At 38.2% G+C, this 18695-nt stretch overlaps 3 protein-coding genes across 3 annotated transcripts; 1 reads left to right on the top strand and 2 right to left on the bottom strand.

Annotated features, from left to right (window-relative positions):
* The first annotated feature begins 233 nt into the window (after positions 1-233).
* LOC127680963 (olfactory receptor 52K2-like) lies at positions 234-1178 on the top strand. The gene has a single exon (XM_052176797.1). The coding sequence runs from the start codon at positions 234-236 to the stop codon at positions 1176-1178; it is 945 nt and encodes a 314-aa protein (XP_052032757.1).
* Positions 1179-8056: 6878 nt separating this feature from the next.
* Positions 8057-9004, bottom strand: LOC127680970 (olfactory receptor 52A1-like). Its single transcript, XM_052176810.1, has one exon. The coding sequence runs from the start codon at positions 9002-9004 to the stop codon at positions 8057-8059; it is 948 nt and encodes a 315-aa protein (XP_052032770.1).
* A 6318-nt stretch (positions 9005-15322) lies between these two features.
* Positions 15323-17685, bottom strand: LOC127680977 (olfactory receptor 52A1-like). Its single transcript, XM_052176823.1, has 2 exons — positions 17456-17685; positions 15323-16338 (listed from the first exon to the last, which is right to left on the bottom strand). The coding sequence occupies exon 2, from the start codon at positions 16308-16310 to the stop codon at positions 15351-15353; it is 960 nt and encodes a 319-aa protein (XP_052032783.1). The 5' UTR covers positions 16311-16338; positions 17456-17685; the 3' UTR covers positions 15323-15350.
* Positions 17686-18695: the final 1010 nt, after the last annotated feature.

The raw sequence follows: 18695 nt of genomic DNA on the forward strand, positions 1-18695 counted from the left end.
TTTGAGTATTATATAATCAGAGCAACAGGAAAGACTAAATCTTGGAATTAGTACATGTTTAATGAGAACTTATTTTTGAGATGGCTTCTTCCTCTTAGCAAGTTGTCCAGAATTTTCTGCATTCCCACTCCAAGTAGCTCAAGTGTTGACTTGATCATCAATTTACTAATCATTACCATTATAAACTTGTCCTTGTCTCTCTAGGAACCAGACCTTGAAGAGCTCCTGTGACCATGCCCTCATGTAATAACTCCATTCCTCAGCCACTGGTATTCATCCTTGCTGGAATCCCAGGCCTCGAATCCTCCCATGGCTGGTTCTCTATATCCTTTTTCTTGATATTTGTAATAACCATCATAGGAAATGTCACCATTTTAAATATCATTTGGATAGAGAAGACTCTCCATGAACCGATGTTTCTCCTCTTGGCTACACTATCAGTTGTGGACTTGTGCCTGGTTACAGTCACTGTTCCGCGGATGCTAGGAATTTTCTGGCTGAACGCTAAAGAAATCAGCCTTGAAGCCTGCCTCACACAGATGTATTTCATCCCTTCCTTTTATGTCATGGAATCCGGGATCCTCTTGGCCATGGCTTTTGATAGATTTGCAGCTATTTGGTACCCTTTGAAGTACACAACCATTCTTGACAGCAACATGCTTGTGAAGATGGCACTGGCTATACTGGCAAGGGCCGTGGCAGTGGTCACCCCTGCACCAATCCTAACTAAAAGCCTGGAAAGATTCCAAACCCAGGTCATTAGTTATTCCTACTGTGCCTACATGGCAGTAGTGATGATTGCTTGTGGGGACATCTCCAACCACATTGTCTATGGCCTCATGGTTATTGTAGCATCTGTGGGGATTGATCTGCTTCTTGTCATTCTATCATATACGCTGATCCTTTGTGCTGTGTTTCGGATTCCGTCTTGGCAAGCCCGGAGCAAAGCTCTCAGCACATGTGGTTCTCATCTTTGTGTCATTGGTCTGTTTTATTCTCCAGTTGTCTTTTCGGTCTTATCCCAGATTTTAGGGTACCATATGGCTCCCTACTTACAGATTATAATTGACAATTTGTATTTCCTTGTGCCTCCTATGGTCAACCCTTTAATATATGCAGCCCGAACCAAACAGATACGGGAGCGGGTATTGAGGGTACTGAACTGTCGGAGGAAATGAGCTTATACCTGTGATGAAAAGAAGATATTGAGGCATGTGGTTGCCTATATATAGCCAGAAGTTCAAATAATTTCTGCCAGTTCAGGATTTTCTTGAGGAGGAAGAAAATACTAATTCAAAAAAAAAGAACTCTGTCAGGTTAGAAGTATAATTCACATGTATTCGTTCAGTCTTGATGAATGAAACTTTAGTAATTCCTAAATGCTTGCTTATATGTAATGAAATAGGTACACTTTAATTGAAATTTTGTTGCTCCTATGATCAAATGATATCACATGAACTGAAAATATTTTCCAAATGGTATAAGTTCATAAGAAGTGTATGTCATCAACATGGTGGTGCTTTAATTTTATCTTTTCACGATTGTGTTTCTCTCTTTCATCAACACTTAACCATAAATAATAGAAAATTATTCTAATTAAAAATAGATATATAAACATATCTATGAAGATATTAGTAACTAATGAGCTTTATCCCCCTGCTTAAATATCTTCATATTGTAAATAAAATGATCATATGGGGTATGTAGTAAATTACCTTTAGAGATTCTATGTCCCCACTGTTGGGCATTTTGCCTAATGTCATCTCCATTGGGTCCTTGGAGCCTCCCTCATGCATGGAGTCTGGGATTTTCTAGTGGTTACTCTTTCTCCTACCCTGTTCTCCACTTCTCTCTGCTGCAAAATTGTTTTCATTCTCCTGACCCTCTAGACTTCTCTTCTGTCTCCCCAGTACCTGATCCTGCCCACCCTGATTGCTTCTCTCTCCCCACTCCCCCCCAGATACCTCCCTCAATCTACCTCCCATGAGTATTTTGTTCCCACTTCTAACTGGTACTGAAGCATCCACACTTGGACCTTCCATCCTGTTAAGCTTCATATGGTCTGTGAGTTGTATCATGGGTATTCTGAACTTTTTGGCTAATATCCACTTATCAGTGAATAAATATCACTCATGATGATATTTACTAGTTCTATGCATTTGCCTGCAAAATTCATAATATCCTTGTTTTTAATAGATGAGTTATTACAATACACTCCAATTGTGCAAATGTACCACATTGTCTGTATCCATTCTTCCATGGAGGGACATCTGCATTGTTTAAAGCTTCTGGCTATTATAAATAAGGATGCTATGAACATAGTGGATCATATGACCTTGTGATACAGTGGAATATCCTTTGGGTATATGCCCAGGAGTCATATAACTGGGTTTTCAGGTAGAACTATTTCCAACTTACTGAGGAACCATCAAATTCCTCAGTAATCCAGATCAATCCAGTTTGATTTCCAAAATGTCTGCACCAGTTTTCAATTCTATCAGAAATGGAGAAGTGTTCCTCTTTTTCCAAATCCTTGCCAGCATTTGCTGTTGCCTGAATTTCTTATCTTAGACATTCTGATTGATGTAAAATGGAATCTCAGGGACATTTTGATTTGCATTTCCCTTATGAATAAGGATGCTTAAACATTTCTTTAGGTGCCTCTTGGCCATTCAAGATTCCTCAGTTGTGACTTCTCTGTTTAGCTCTGTACCTAATTTTTTTATTGAATATTTTCTTTATTTACATTTTAAATATTGTCTCATTTTCTGGTCTCCCCTCCTAGAAACCCCCTATCCCATCCCCCTTCCCCCTGCTTCTATGATGGAGTTCCTCCACCCACCCATTCCCACTTCTCCACCCTCAATTCCCCTACACTGAGGCATCTATTGAGCCTTCATAGGACCAAGGCTTTCTCTTCCCATTGATGCCTGACAGGGACATCCTCTGCTTCATATGCAGCTGGGGCCATATGTAGTCCCAGGTTGGTGGCTTAGTCCCTGGAAGCTATGGAGGGGTCTGGTTGGTTGATATTGTTGTTCTTCCTGTGGAGTTGTACCTGATTTTTTAATTGGGTTATTTGGTTTTCTGGTGTCTTCTTGTATTCTTTGTATATTTTGGATATTAGCCCTCTATGGGATGTAGTGTTAGTAAAGATGTTTTCCCAATCTGTGGGTTGCTTTTTTGTCCTATTGACAGTGAGTGTCCTTTGCCTTACATAATCTTTTCAGTTTCATGAGGTCCCATTTGTAAAACTGTTGATCTTAGAGCCTGAGACATTTGTGTTCTGTTCAGGACATTTTCCTCTATACCACCTCCAGTAGATAGACATGGCTCCTAGTTGATGGATGGGGCTATCTACCCATCTCAAAATTATTAACCCAGAATTGTTCCTGCCTAACATAAATGCAGGAACAAAAAATGGAATAGAGACTGTAGGAAAGGCTATCCAGAGAGTGCCCCACCTTGCAATCTATCCTAGGCACAGACACCAATCCCTGACACTATTGCTAATGCCAAGATGTAATTGCAGACAGGAGCATGGCATGACTGTCCTCTGGGAGGCTCTGCCAGCACCTGACTGAGAAAAATGCAGATACTTACAGCCAACCATTGGACTGAGTCCAGGGGCCCCAACTGAAGAGTGAGGGAAAGAATTGAAAGAGCTAAAAGGGATTGCATGGGCTGGTACATGACCACCCTCCCCACATATGTAACAGAGGACTTTCTTGTTTAGCTACTGATTTGTTTAAGTTAATTTTATATCCTGCCACTTTGCTGAAGTTCTTTATCATCTGAGTTTTCTGTAGAGACTAAAGTGAAGAAGAGACTAAAGAAAATGTGGTTCAATGATGGGCCCAACTTAGTATCCATCTCATGGGAGGGCACCAAGGCCTAACACTATTACTGATACTATGATATGCTTATAGACAGGAGCATGACATGGCTGTATCATAGGAGGTCCTACCAGCAGTTGACTGAGACAGAAGCAGATACACCCAACCATAGAAGTTGGGAACCTCTATGGTTGAATTAGGCAAGGACTGAAGAAGCTGAATGCAAGAGCAACTCCATAGGAAGACCAGCAATCTCAACTTACCCAGACCCCAGGGAGTTCCCAGAGACTGAGCCACAAACCAGGAGCATGCAAGGGCCTGTCTGAGGCCCCTGACACAAATATAGCAGAAGTCTGCTTGCTTGGGTCTTAGTGGGAGATTTATTTAATCCACAAGAAACTTGAGGCCCCAGGGAAGGGGGAGGGGAGGAGGTGAAAGAGCAACCACTCAGAGGCAAGAGGGAGGAGGAATGGGATGAGGAATTTGGGGAGAGGGGATGAGAGGGGGTGTAATGATTAGAATGTAAAACCTTGAATAAATAAACTTGAGACACACACACACACACACACAGAGAGAGAGAGAGAGAGACAGAGAGAGACAGAGAGAGAGAGAGAGAGAGAGAAAGAGAGAGAGAGAGAGAGAGAGAGAGAGAGAGAGAGAGAGAGAGAGAGACTAGTACCACCAGAGCAGGTCTCCAACAGAATTCCCCATACATGGACAGTGCTCCTTCCAGAAGCCTAGAGAAATTAAACAATAATTGCAATGTCAACAATAGGATACCTCAAGATGATGGTCAGATAGGACCCTGAAGCTCCCAAATTAATGCACGTTGCTCACTAAAACATGATAAGACTCTTTATGAAGGCATCATGCATTTTGGTCATAGGACATAGAAAAAAGTAAAACAAGAATTGAGTTGGAAGTTTTCTTTCTAGCTCCAACTAAGTGCCATAGTTGCAGAAGGGATGCTTGATCGTGGTGTCATTTTGTTCAGTGGTGTAGCCACTAGTAAGCAGTCCATGTTCAGTAACATCCCAAACCTGCTCAGGTAAGAAACTTTGTATGCTCAGTGAGTCACACCAAAAGAAGACATGAAAGTTAGAGGACTGAATGAGAAGAGAAATCAAGTTTCAAATGCCATAGGAATTCCACAGGAAGACCAACAGAGTCACCTAACCTGGGACCTCGGGGCTCTCAGAGTCTGAATCACCATATGAGTGGACCTCCTGCTCACATGTGGCAGATGTGGCAGATGTGCAGCTTTGTCTTCATGCGGGTCCTGAATGACTGGAGTGAGGCTATCCCAACAGCTATTACTAGCATGTGGGATATGTTCTTCTAGCTGGGCTGCCTCCTCTGACCGCAGAGGGAGAGGAAGCACCTAACTTCATGGAGACTTGAAACACTAGGTTTGGGGAAATACTGAGGGATGTCCCCACCCACTCAGAGGAGAAAAAAAGAGGAAAGGAGGAAAGGATTGTGGGAGGGGGTGACCAGGAGGTGGGCAGTGAGCAGGATGTAAATAAGGTAAAAAGTAAATTAAAAATAGAAGTGTATGAAACTGTCAAAAATGGAAGCATAATTAAAAGAAAAAATGCCTTTAAAGAGATACTTTTTTCTTACTTCATACTTTCCCCTCCATATACCTGGTTTCACATATTTGAATAAATTTAGTAATCCAAAACTGTACCTCTTAATTACTAAGATATTAATATTAAAGATGATGCATTTCATTACAACACTGTCTCTATAGGAAACTAAAACTGTTCCTTATGTCCAGAAAACAAAGTACAATAAAAGTAAACACTCTAATAAAATACAAGCTTCCACTGAACAAGGTAGCTTGCAAACTATTTATTGAGAACTGAAGGAGCTGAAGGTATTTGTAACCACATAGGAAGAACAATATCAGCCAACCAGACCACTGCTTCCCCATACACACACCAGAGCTCCCAGAGACTAAACCACCAAAGAGCACACATGGAGGGACCCATGGCTCCAGCTGCATATGTAGCAGAGGATGGCCTTGTCGGGCATCAATGAGAGGAGAAGCCCTTGATCCTGTGAAGGTTCAATGCCCAGCATAGGGGAATGCCAGGTCAGTAAAGCAAGAGTGGGTTGGTGGGTGGGGAAGCACCCTCATAGAAGCAGTGTGGAGGAGGGGTGTGATAGGGGGTTGCAGAGGGGAAACGGGGAAGGGGGATAACATGTGAACTGTAAATAAATAAAATAACCAATAAAAATTAAAAAAGAAAGAAAAGTGGCATTTGCATTGCTTGTTAAATGTCTATGGCTTTAGATTTCTTCCTACAAATTCTTAGATGTGTCAGTGCACAAGCATGTGACGCACCCATCAGTTTTCTGTACCCTATTGTCTTCTATGTGACATGAGGGGACTTAGGAGAATAAGATTTATTCTGCGTATATAGTTTGTTGCTCCCATTTCAAGTATTTTAGGTACCCAAATGAAGACTGCTCATATGCCCTCAGGCTCCAGTGGTTGTCTGAAGAGACACGTATTCACAGCAATGGAGTTAGAATACTCCATTTATGAGATGCTTGCTGGTTTGGGAAGTACCCTTACTAGTGAATACAAGGTACAGGGAGTGTTACACTGCACCTTAAGGTGTTACTATCCACAAAGAGGGGATATAGGGATCACTGGATGATGTTTCACAAGTCTACCCCGCCCCCCGCCCCCGTGGGAGCACATTTTCTCATACTCTTTCAGAATGCCCTCAACAGAAGAAAGCTTTGAAAATCCATGCTTTCTCACGTATCTTAAGAGACTGAAAATATATAGAATGACACTAAAATTTTTACTATGGTATTCTTTAATAGCATATCTTTATGTCAGTGATCTATTTTTGGTTGAAAGCGTTTTCAGGTAATTTTTATCTTTCTTTTCTTTTGTAAATTTAGTATGTCATCAATTTAATCCTCAAAGGGGAAAGAAATCAGTAGGGCAAATGTAGAGATTGGTGAGTTAATATCTTTAGAGCTCATGTAGCACTAGCCAAGATGGGGCGCATGCTCTTGATGCATAGAGGCCCTGGAGAGTGAGGACTGACAAGAGGCCAGGGACACAGCGGTAAATGCAAATGTCTTGGTTCTCTTTACTTGTTTGTAAGAGCTTTTGCTTTAAAAAGATAAGAATAGAAAATACAGCAGTCTATGTAACATGATATTTGCTCCGTTTAACAGTAGAGATCTCAAACTCTTCACATTGTCTCCTAACTAACTTTTGGTGAAAAGTTTACTGTGAGTTTTAAAATGACCCAGACAATGGCCACTGACAACAGCACTGGTCTTCAGGAATTTGAAATGGCTCAGTTGATAAAGCCACTTGCATTTGTGTAATGTGTATTTTATGTAAATACATATTTATAGACAATAAATAGTTTGCATTTGTGTAAAACCATGTATCAGATGGTAGCTATATTAGCAAATGATATCATGCAACAGGATGGTTTGTATATTTTGATACTATTGAGTACAGGGGTGCAGCTGCTTTTCCAGCTTTAGTAAAGTTTCTTTTATGAATGTGGGTACCCTTGCATTTGGAGTGTAGATGTTCAATAGCTGCTTATCATGACCAGAATTCTCAAGGAATTCAAAGTCATATACATCAGCATGGCCTCATGAGTTTTAATGACATTCATTTTAAAATTAATGAATTAATATTATGATAAAAAAAACTTTATCCTCTGAAGTAAAGTTTGACATTCAAATCTCACATTTAACATTATGTCCTCCATGAAATCTTATATGATTCCTTTAAAAATCTAGATTAGTTGTTTCTCCATGTGTAGCCAGATTATATTGCCTTAACCTCATACATTATATTTTCTCAATATTTTTATCTCCCTGTAGAATCATAGAACATATACATAGGTGTCACTGTTTACCATCAGGAAAAAACCCTACATTTTGCATTACAGAAAGTACAACAGATGTCTGGGTTGAGAGAAAGAAAAATAGATATAAGAATGCAAGAAAGAAAGAAAGAAAATGTAGAATAAAAACTTAGGCGATGGTTCATAGGAATACATGAAATACATCTGCATCTTCCACCTGTGTTTATCCCGCTCAGACTGGTTTTGTCTTTAGAATATAGACTGACTTTTCATGAATAAATTAATGAAAATAGTCCTGTATAGTACATGCAATTTTAACAGGCAACTCTATAGTTTCGCTTTGACCCAGTATTTTAAGGTTCTTTACTGAGTATTAGACTTCAGAACGAAAATTTGCACAACACATTTGCGGATTTCTTTTGTCTTCACACCATAGACAATGGGGTTAAGGGCGGGAGGCAGAAGCAGATAGATGGTAGACAATAAGATGTGGACATACGGTGATACATGACCAAAACGGTGGCTGAAAAAGGAAAAAAAAGCAAGGATATAAAACTCCAGGAAGACAACAATATGAGCCGAACAAGTGTTGAATGCTTTGCTTCGTGCCTCTTTCTGGGGAAGACGAAAAACAGTTTGGAAGATCAAAATGTAGGAGATGAAAACAAATATCATGTCAAAACCTAGAATTGCAAAAGCCACGAAGAGGCCGTATGATTTATTAATGCGGACATCTTCTGCTGCCAGCTTGACTACAGCCATGTGCTCACAGTAAGAATGAACGATCACGACAGAGTGGAACCATTGCAGTCGCTTGAGGAGAACAGGTAAAATCCCAACGAGTACAGCTGCCCGAGCTGCAACCACCAGAATGACTCGAAGTAAAAACAAAGGTGTAAGGATGGACGTGTGCCTCAGAGGATCGCAGATGGCGACATAGCGGTCAAAGGCCATGGCGAGCAGAATGCCGGATTCCATTCCTTGCAAGGCATGGATGAAGAAGAGCTGGGTGAGGCAAGCATCAAAAGCCATGGAACGCGAACCAAACCAGAAGATGGCCAACATCTTAGGAGCAATGGCTAGGCAGAGACCAAGGTCAGTAGCTGCCAGTACTGCCAAGAAAATGTACATGGGTTGGTGTAGACTGCGTTCTGTGGGGATAACGATTAGCAGGAAGAGGTTGCCCAGCAAAGCCACGAGACATACAACAAAGAAGGGAAATCCAATCCAAAACTGCACATGCTCCAGTCCAGGGATGCCAATCAGAATCACTGTCCCTGGGTTCAGATATGACAAGTTGGTGTAGCCCATGAAGCTGATGAATCCGCTACTCACCGCTGAGACTGACAACGAATCAGAGAAAACTGATGAACGTGAAGGAGGAGAGCACTCACATTTCCTCTTGGAATCTTATCCATATGGATGAAGTGGCTTTAAATCTTTGAGCATCAACTAAGTTTTATAAGGTATTATTTGATACTCTTGTAAATCCAGTGTTCCTTTTAGGTAATGAAGATGATATTATCATCTTCTAGAGGTCGTGTAAGTGAAGATGTATGGCCTAAATTCATGTGACTCTTTTCATATCCATAAACTTTAAACTCTGCATAACTTCCAGATTATGTTAATCTTCACTGTGATAAAGATCATCCATCTTGTAGCCAGATGATGATGATGATGATGATGATGATGATGATGTAAGTACTCACAAATCTCAGAAAACAGTGGAGTTTAAAACACAGAGAAGTCAAAGAAGCAAAAATGAACCATAAGCTAAGAAACAGTCTCAACCCTGGAATCTAGCCTCTAGTTAAATGTCTTTAAACATACTTACTGTACTAATGTACTCCATATGTGGCAAAGCAGCAGGACTCTCAGGCTTATTAGTGGAGTTCAATGCAATTTATTTAATTTTACTTATTTTATTGTTCTCAGTTGGCAGGCAAAATCATTTCTGACCCTTTTGCACTTTTCCAGCACAAGGATGGCTTCAATTTCTGTTTTTTTAAAAAAAATTGTTAATTCTCACTCTCTTTGGCAAAGAATTAAAAACTTAAACCATGCAAATCTACTCCTTTGTCTTTTAGTTTTTTTCACTAGCAACTCTACAAACATAAAGTTATATATGATTTTCATTCTACTTTCTCTAATATTAATCATACATAACTATAATCACTGAACATGGAGGATAATATTGGGTGGAATTTTAAAAACACTTTATTTTAAATAAGTAAGAGGATGCCCTGTTAAAGTTATATTAAAAGAATATGTAGGTTATAGTATGTAGCACATTAATATATCTGAAGATATGAACTGAGTTTATTCAATGTCACCTAGTATAAATATTTCAGCAGTTGACAAAAAGTAGAAATCATTTTTGTCTACTGACAGAAACCATTTGAATATGACCAAGTAAATAGAGATCTTGATTAAATATTGGAAAATTTTTTATCACAAGTTGCCTACTTACAATGAGTGTGGCAGTAGAAGTAGAAATTTTCTTAAAAGTAATTATACACAAAAATGTAACTGTTTTATAAATGGGACACACGTTGTGGCAAATTATCAAGGAGCTTCACAAAGGAATTCCATGTGAGATAATTATTTAAATGCATATTGATGGTCTATGGACACAAGACAAAATTAGTTTTGGTCTCACCATGATACATAGTAACTCAGGGACCATATTTAATAGATAGTAATGCAAAGACCAGATCTCATAGCTAAAAATACAGAAATCACATTTGGTTTCTTCTATTTAGTATGAACATACAAATATATAATATTCTTTATATAGGTATTCATGATTTTCTTTTGTGTATCAGTAAAAAGGCCTTTGTTTTAAGCAAGTACATTTCCCAGTTCATCTGAACTTCAGGGATGAGATGTGATCTGTAACTGCTCTGAAAGAAGGATTAAGATAATGAGCTAAGAAAAGTGGTTCTCTCTTCCTATACTTTCAGGTATTCTGCTCAAAGTATATACTGTTTGTACATGCACACACACACACACACACACACAGAGAGAGAGAGAGAGAGAGAGAGAGAGAGAGAGAGAGAGAGAGAGACAGAGACAGAGACAGAGAGAGAGAGAGAGACAGAGAGAGAGAAACTACACATACAGATATCTAAAGCACAGGCTATCTCTTTGCATTTTAAATTTTAGTATGCTAATTTTAGGCAAAATTTGATTGAAATGATACTTTAATAATCTTATTCTCACCTTGTTCTTGCAACTAGTTAATGTCTTCCTCACATGCAACTAAAACAATGATACAAAAACCTCCATCTAGTTCTTCCTTCCCTAAAAGAGTTTCTATCTTTAGAAGTCTGATCCACATTACATACTATTAAGAAAAAAAATCCTGTGTCCAAGAAAAAAAGACTGGCCCATGCTAGAGGAATATCCATTCTTAAAACACTTGAGATCATCTGATACTCATTTGTTTATTTGGTTATTTTTTTCTTTTAAAAATTGCTGCAAATAGAAATGTTTAGCCATGATGGTCTTAATACATGGAGAAGAAACTCACACAGACAGAAAAGCAGCCAGCTTATAGATCTTTCCTGATGCTGTTTAGATTTGAGAAGGAATTAACAGTTTACCACCTTGCATCATCTGCTTCCATCCTCTTTTCTTGGATTTTCTAAGAACTGAGCTGATCCCAGGTCGATGTTTTGACCTGTTCCCTGGAGGAAGGCCAGTACATTTCTGATATTCATCTCTAGTTAGTAGAGGAAAGATTCTCATTACTTTATGTTGCACATCCTGAATATAATAATCTACCTCATGAAAAAAATGTTTCTAAATTACAAGAGCTTTTTAATAAGAAGCTGTATGTCAGGACTAAAATCTAATAGACCTGAAACAATTCTGATCCTGGAACAAAATGAACAGGAGACATAAGGAACATGTAGAATAGGAAAATAAAAGATTCATTATTGTTTTAGCCCACCCTGTGAACTATGGTTAATTTTATAGCAAAATGAAAGAAAATATTTCTTATCATAGAAAATATAATGTCAGTAGAGCAGTCAGTCATGTACACCTGACAACTACTATATTACTAAATTTATTTGAAAATGTTATAGTACTTTGAAGTTTCATGAACAAAGGAGATTTTAAAAACATTTTATTTTTTTTCTTTTTACATCCTTGCATATTTATTTTATTATAGCAATTTTAAAACACACATAGTGAAAATGATGGATGTCAAATGCCTTTTAATTGGCCCAGCATTAGGGAGAGTTGGTGGGATTATTCTCCACCAATATTGAAGTCAGCCAAATATTTTGCCATGGAATCTGCCTTGAATTGTTTAAATGTTTGTAAATTCATTACATAACTTTTCAGTGTGCTGATTTCACTTTTTCGGAAACTATTTTGAGATTGATATAATTTTTTAGTAAATAGTTTGATAGAATTGTCACAGAAAGATGGTAAGTTGGGCTATTTGAAAGGCTTCTTTTGTCTTTTTATTCTTCTCTCATATAATGTATCCTGACCACAGCTTTCCCTTCCTCCCCTCCTCTCAGTCCCACTCTGCCTCTCACTCCCCCAAATCCACTGCTCCTCCATTTCCCATTGGAAAATCCCCCCTACTATCATTCCTCCCTTTCTTACAGGGTTTTCCCTGAGATCTTCCAGATCTCTACATCTGTTCCCATCAGCTGCAGGAGAAAGCCTCTGATGAAGACTGGGCTAGGCACCAGCCTATGAGTATATCAGAATAGCATTAGGAATCATTTCATGGTTTGTTTGCATGTTTGTCTGTCTGTCATGTTTAGTTCTACAACAGGTCTTGGGCTATCCAATTTTCAGTTCCTGGCTAGCCACACAGTGTCACTCATGGGATCACTTTAGTGTCTTTGATCTCGAGTTGCACCACACATTGGTTGACCACTCCAACAAGCTCTGAGCCACCATTGCCCCAGCACATCTTGTAGACAGGACAGGTTGTGGGTAGAAGGTTTTGTGTCTGGGTTCGTGTCAGTCCCATAACTGGGAGCCTTGATGGTTAGCAAAGATGGCCAGTGTAGGTTCTTTATCCTCCATTACTAGCAGTCCTCACTAGGGTTATCCTTATAGTTTCCAGAAAGTTTCCAATGCACTAGCTGTGCACATAGCCCCATAAATATACCCTACTTCCATATTCTAGTAGTCTCTCCTAGGGTTCTCTCCATCCCTTCCTGTCCCCCACCCCAACGTGGTCTCTCCTGTTCTCATCTCTACCCTCCCCCAGTCCACCCACAAATCCATTATAGTTCCGCTTTCCAGGGAGATCCACATGTCCCCCTTAGAGGACTTCTTGTTACTTTGCTTCTCTCTGAGTATCTTGACTATAGCGTGATTATCTTTAATGGTTAATATCCACTTATAAGTGGATGCATATCATGTTTCTCTTTCTGAGTCTGGGATGCCTTGCTCAGGATGACTTTTTTCTAGTTCCATTCATTTGCCGTAAATTCCATGATATCATTTTTTTCCTAACAACCAAGTAATTCTCCATTGTGTAAATATACCACATTTTATTTATTTTTTTCTTTGGTTGAGGGACATGTAGGCTGTTTCCAGTTTGGCTATTATTAATAAAGCTATTAACATAGTTGAGCAAATATCTTAGTGGTAGAATGTATAGCATCTTGAGTATATGTCCAAGAATGGTAGAATTGGTCTTGAAGTAGATAGATTTCAGTTTCCTGAGAAATTGCCACATAGATTTCCATAGTGTTTGAACAAGTTTGCACTCCTACAAGTAATAGAAATGTATTTCCCCTCAGCAGCATGAATGGTTACTTAGGTTTTTTGTTTGGTTGGTTGGGTTTTTTTTTTTGTTGTTGTTTTTTGTTTTTTGTTTTTTGTTTTTAAACTTGGTCATTCTGACAGGTGTAAATGGAATATCAAAGTAGTTTTGACTTACTTGCCCCGATGATTAAGAATGTTGAACAGTTGTTTAACTGTTCTAAGCCATTTGACATTCCTGTTCGAAAATATCTTTCCTACATTTATGTCTTTTTATTTTATTTGTGATGTACTGAGGTTTGCAAAGGCAATGGGTTTGTAACTAAATACTATAACTTGGTGGTCTCATCTGGAGTAAATAGGTGATAACAATGACTCTCCTTCCAGAACCTGTAAATAGACAACAGTTCAGCAGAAAGGGATAGTAGCTTATGTTTTCCTCTACCACTGATGACAGACTTGTGTCAGTCTAATGTGGATCAGCACAACTGCTTTGAGTTAATAACTGAAATGGCTATCCCATTCCCAAAGATGACATTTTGCAGTCCTCTTCCTAACTTCTTTCTCTTATGCATTTGAACTCCCTCTTCCTTGATATTTTATCTCCTATGTCTTACAGAGGTAACATTAGTGGTTTCTTCAGGAACAAGCCCTCAAGCTTCACTTATTCTGGGCTGTGAGCACCCATGTGTCTCTGCGTTAACTATCTATCATTACAAAAAGAAGCTTCTCTGATTGAGACTTAAAGTAGCAAATGTGTGTGTGTGTGTGTGTGTGTGTGTGTGTGTGTGTGTGTGTGTTTAGCACTTAGATGTCAGTTTGATACTGAGCAGATTGGTAATGATGTCAAAAATTAAGATATTCATTGAATTAACAGTACTAGGCATATATTCTGATTTGTAGAATACGACTAGAATCCACATAGAAAACTGTATTAAAATTGATATCCTCCAGAAAGTATATTAAGTTCATTTATATTATTGATTGTGTTGCCACATATTTATTCAAAATATGTCATTTAGTCATGTAATAATATATGTAGAATACAGTTTATAACTTCATTTCTTCATGTCAGTAGCTGGAGAGATGTCTTTGTTTTTCTGTATTTTTATCTATTGAATTTTATCATTTGATTTTCAAGTTATATACATTTAATTATCTACTTTCTTTTCTTTTATGTATATGAGTATCTTTTCCTAGTATAAGCATTTTCAATAAATGAATCCACCCTGCCCATAGGCACAAGAAAAAATTGTCAGAATCCCTGAACCTAAATATACACATGATTGTGAACCATGGGATTCATGATAGAAACCAAACTCAGAACTCGTGCAAGAGTAATAAGTGCTCATAACCTCTGAGCCATTTCCCAGTCCCTTAAGTTATAAACATTTCATTTATATACACACACTCACATACACAGAGATATATAACAAAACAATCTAATAAATAATAGACATGTTAGATACAAAACCACATATTAGAAAGGTGATACTGGGAAAAGCACAAATGTTAGTACTTTCTGACGACAAGGAATTAGAAATATATAAAAAAATTATTTAGAGTAAAAGAAATTTCAAAAAGTCATTGTTAGTATAACAATCACAGTGAGAATTGATCCTATTAAATTTTCATTTCCCTTAATTTATAAGTATATTACAAAATACAAAATAAGAATAATACAACATAATAAGTAAAATGAAGCAATATATGAAATCAATGTATTAAAATGTGTTTGAATAATCAGTAAATAACTAATCCTTTTACTTTAAATCAAAAACAGCGTGTACTGAAAATTAAAACTAAGTAAAGCAGGAAAACATGACAAATAAATGATAGATGGAGACATATCAGTCTTAATTTCTTCAAAGACTTTGTACACTTTTCTGCAAGAGAGTAACTGTCTGGCAGATCCCTACTGACATCCACGATTCAGAAGGAAAATCTGTACCACACGCCTTCGAATGACCATGTTTTTCACTCCATAGACAATAGGGTTGAGAGCAGGGGGCAAGAGGAGGTAGATGGTGGACAGAAGAATGTGGGTGGAGGGAACAACATGGCCAAGACGGTGGCTGAAAAAGGAGAAGAAGGCAAGAATATAAAACTCTAGAAAAACAAAAATATGAGCTGTGCAGGTGTTGAAGGCTTTGAGCCTTGCCTCCTTCTGTTGAAGGCGGAAAACAGCCTGGAAAATCAGGGCATAAGATATGAGGATAAAAACCATGTCAAATCCCAGAATGCTAAACCCCACAAAGAGACCACATATCTTATTGACCTTCACATCATCTGCTGCCAGCTTCACCACAGCCATGTGTTCACAGTAAGAGTGGGCAATTTGAATGGTCCAAAAATGGTGCAGTCTTTTTATTAGAAGAGGTAACAGGCCAACTAGCACTACTGCTCGAATTACCACCACCACTATCATCCGACCTAGGATTGAAGGTGTAAGGATAGATGTGTGCCTCAGAGGATCACAGATGGCAATGTAGCGATCAAAAGCCATTGCCAATAGAATACCAGACTCCATGCCCTGCAGGGTATGGATGAAGAACAGCTGGGCTAGGCAGGCATCAAAGGCCATTGAATAAGCCCTGAACCAAAATATGGCCAACATTTTGGGGGCAATGGCTGCACAAAGTCCTATATCTGTAGCTGCCAGCACAGCCAGGAAGATGTACATGGGCTGATGTAAGCTACGCTCAGCTGGGATGATGATTAATAAAATGATATTTCCCAAAAGAGCCACCAGACACACTGTAAAGAATGGAAATCCAATCCAAAACTGTGCATGCTCTAGTCCAGGAATTCCAATCAATATTACAGTTCTCGGGTTCAGATATGTCACATTGTTCGAGTTCACAGAGCTCAGCATTCTGTCTTCTAACCACGGAGCATGGTACCTGAAAAAATAGAATGTCGGCAAGAGGTGAAAATATCTAAGTCCTTAATTGAGCTCACTCTCTGTCAGATTAGCATTCAGCCTCAGTGTATTTTTAATAAAGATCAGGGTCTCCAGTAGCTCTTTGTTCATATGGTCATGAAAGGTCTCCGATTCTTGTAGCATCTTCTTGTAGCAGAGGCAAAGGCTCACTGTGGTCTGTGCTCAAGGGAAACTTTGGAGGAATTTTTAATCATCTTAGAATAAATCTTTATTTCAAGACATTGAACAGGTAGGTGGTTGCTTCTGTTTGATGTGGTTGTGATTATAAAATGCATATTTATTGTTCTTCTTTAGACCATTTTAAAGTGAATAAAACATGTTCTATTGAGCCGGTTTCAGTGAAAGTGAAAAAAAAAGGTAAGGCCTTTTGGAAAATAAAGACTGATGTTTGTTTCTTGAACCAATTCAGCCTCACAGTGTCTACAAATAGACTTTGAGTAACCATTGGCAACTTCAGTGGCATTGGTGAATTGGCTGTGGATGATTTTGTTTTCCATGAATATTACTTTAGACTACCTGTTGTAGACAAAAGGCAATCTACAAGAAAATCTTTTATACAAAGTATGTAGGATGAAAGCACTGTGTCTCCAGTATGTCCTGCCTGTTTTAAAAGTGGAAGTATCTGTTAATCTCAGGAGGATATCCCAGGTAGTTCCTCCAACTAGGGCTAATATCTAATTCTCTACTGTGAAATGCTTTATTTTTAAGAACCTAGATAGAGATTATCTATGATCAGAGTCTTGATTTAGAAAACATAAATTGCAACAAATACGTTATAGTTTTGACTGTCAAGACTATATGGATATTATTGAAACTTTACATATTGCTCCATGAAAGTCACACACCAACATAGACTTTAGGTCGTTCACTGCAGCAAAGTACTTAGGGGTTAGTGTGGACTTTGGTTCTGAATAATCTAGTCTCAGGTCCCAGTGGAGGTTCTGCAACCCACTGCTTTCTAAAGAAGAGCAGGAAGCACAAGCCTCAGGTCAATGTGTACAACACTTGCAAGATCATTGATATTTCTATTCTAATTTATGATGTCTTTCTAGGGGGAGATAGGTATTGTTTCTCACCTGAAAATTCTTCTGCAGGAACTGGAAGGAGGAATTTAGAGTTGCTGTGGTCTTCTGAGGCTCTGGTGTCTTGGGTGCTTGAGGAACAAGTTGTCCTTTCCAGTCAAGCTGCATTCAGCTCCTGTGTTAGCTCCAAGGCATGTCAATTGTGTGAGCCCAAGACATTGTTCATCTCACAGGGCTTCAGAAGGCTTCTTGCTGGTATAAATTACCCATCAAAAACATGTGCCTGGCTGCTGGGAAGATACTAGAAGTTTTTACTTCAACGTTTTTATATATGATAACCTGTACAAACTGATTATTTATACCATTGTTTTAAGATTCTAGTGAAGGTTTATTAAAACACAGTGATAAATAATGGAACTGTTCTAAATGTACATGAATATTAGGGAAATATTTTTCTGACTGTAAAGTTTTATGGCAAATTTTGTGAAAATCTGAGAATTACATTTGTTTGAATCAAGTAGAATAAAAAGTTTCTTGACAATCTTTAAATATAATGCACATTTACTTTAGTGGGGAGGAGATTCAATTATTTAGCCAATTCTTTTCCTCCCTTTAATCATGGTTTTATTAATCAGTGTATTTTAAAAAAATATTTAGAATTTTTTTCAGTTCTTTCATATATAAACATTGGCCCAAATATCTTCCATAGAGGATTTATTTTGATCTATTCACATCAGGGTGCTCACAAGAGAAGAAATTATAAAATATCATTGGGTCACTATATCATTTCTTCCATTTATGTGGACCCTATCATTTACACATAGACTTCATTTTTACATTCTGAATGGAAATGATCTGGCACTTCTGATTCTTCCTACTCAGTATCACTAGTGAATGTCCAAATAGTCATAAGTATCAGTAATGTAAGCTAACACTTATGAAAAGTATTTTCCTCTATTGTTTTCATTTGGTAATTGTCAGGAAATTTGGATGGGAGAAATGCCAAAAGAGCTCCATGCTGATTTTAACACATATGATTTGATGCCAGAAGGTACAGAAGTCTCTTTGTTCACTTGACAATGGCCTAACAGTTTAAAGGCAAAAATGATTTCTACTTCTCCCGCTATGAAAGCACATTTATTAGACTGTGTATATTGTTCTCACTAAATGTTTTAACAGAAGCTTGATATTAATCAGTAATGTGATCTGGCTACCAGTACCTGATGTCCATTTTCTACTTAGAAAATTTGCTTAATTCTGTTTTCCAGTTTTCATGTCTATAAATTAAGATAAC

Source organism: Apodemus sylvaticus, chromosome 1, assembly GCF_947179515.1.
Source record: "Apodemus sylvaticus chromosome 1, mApoSyl1.1, whole genome shotgun sequence".
In the NCBI taxonomy this organism is placed as follows: Eukaryota; Metazoa; Chordata; class Mammalia; order Rodentia; family Muridae; genus Apodemus; species Apodemus sylvaticus.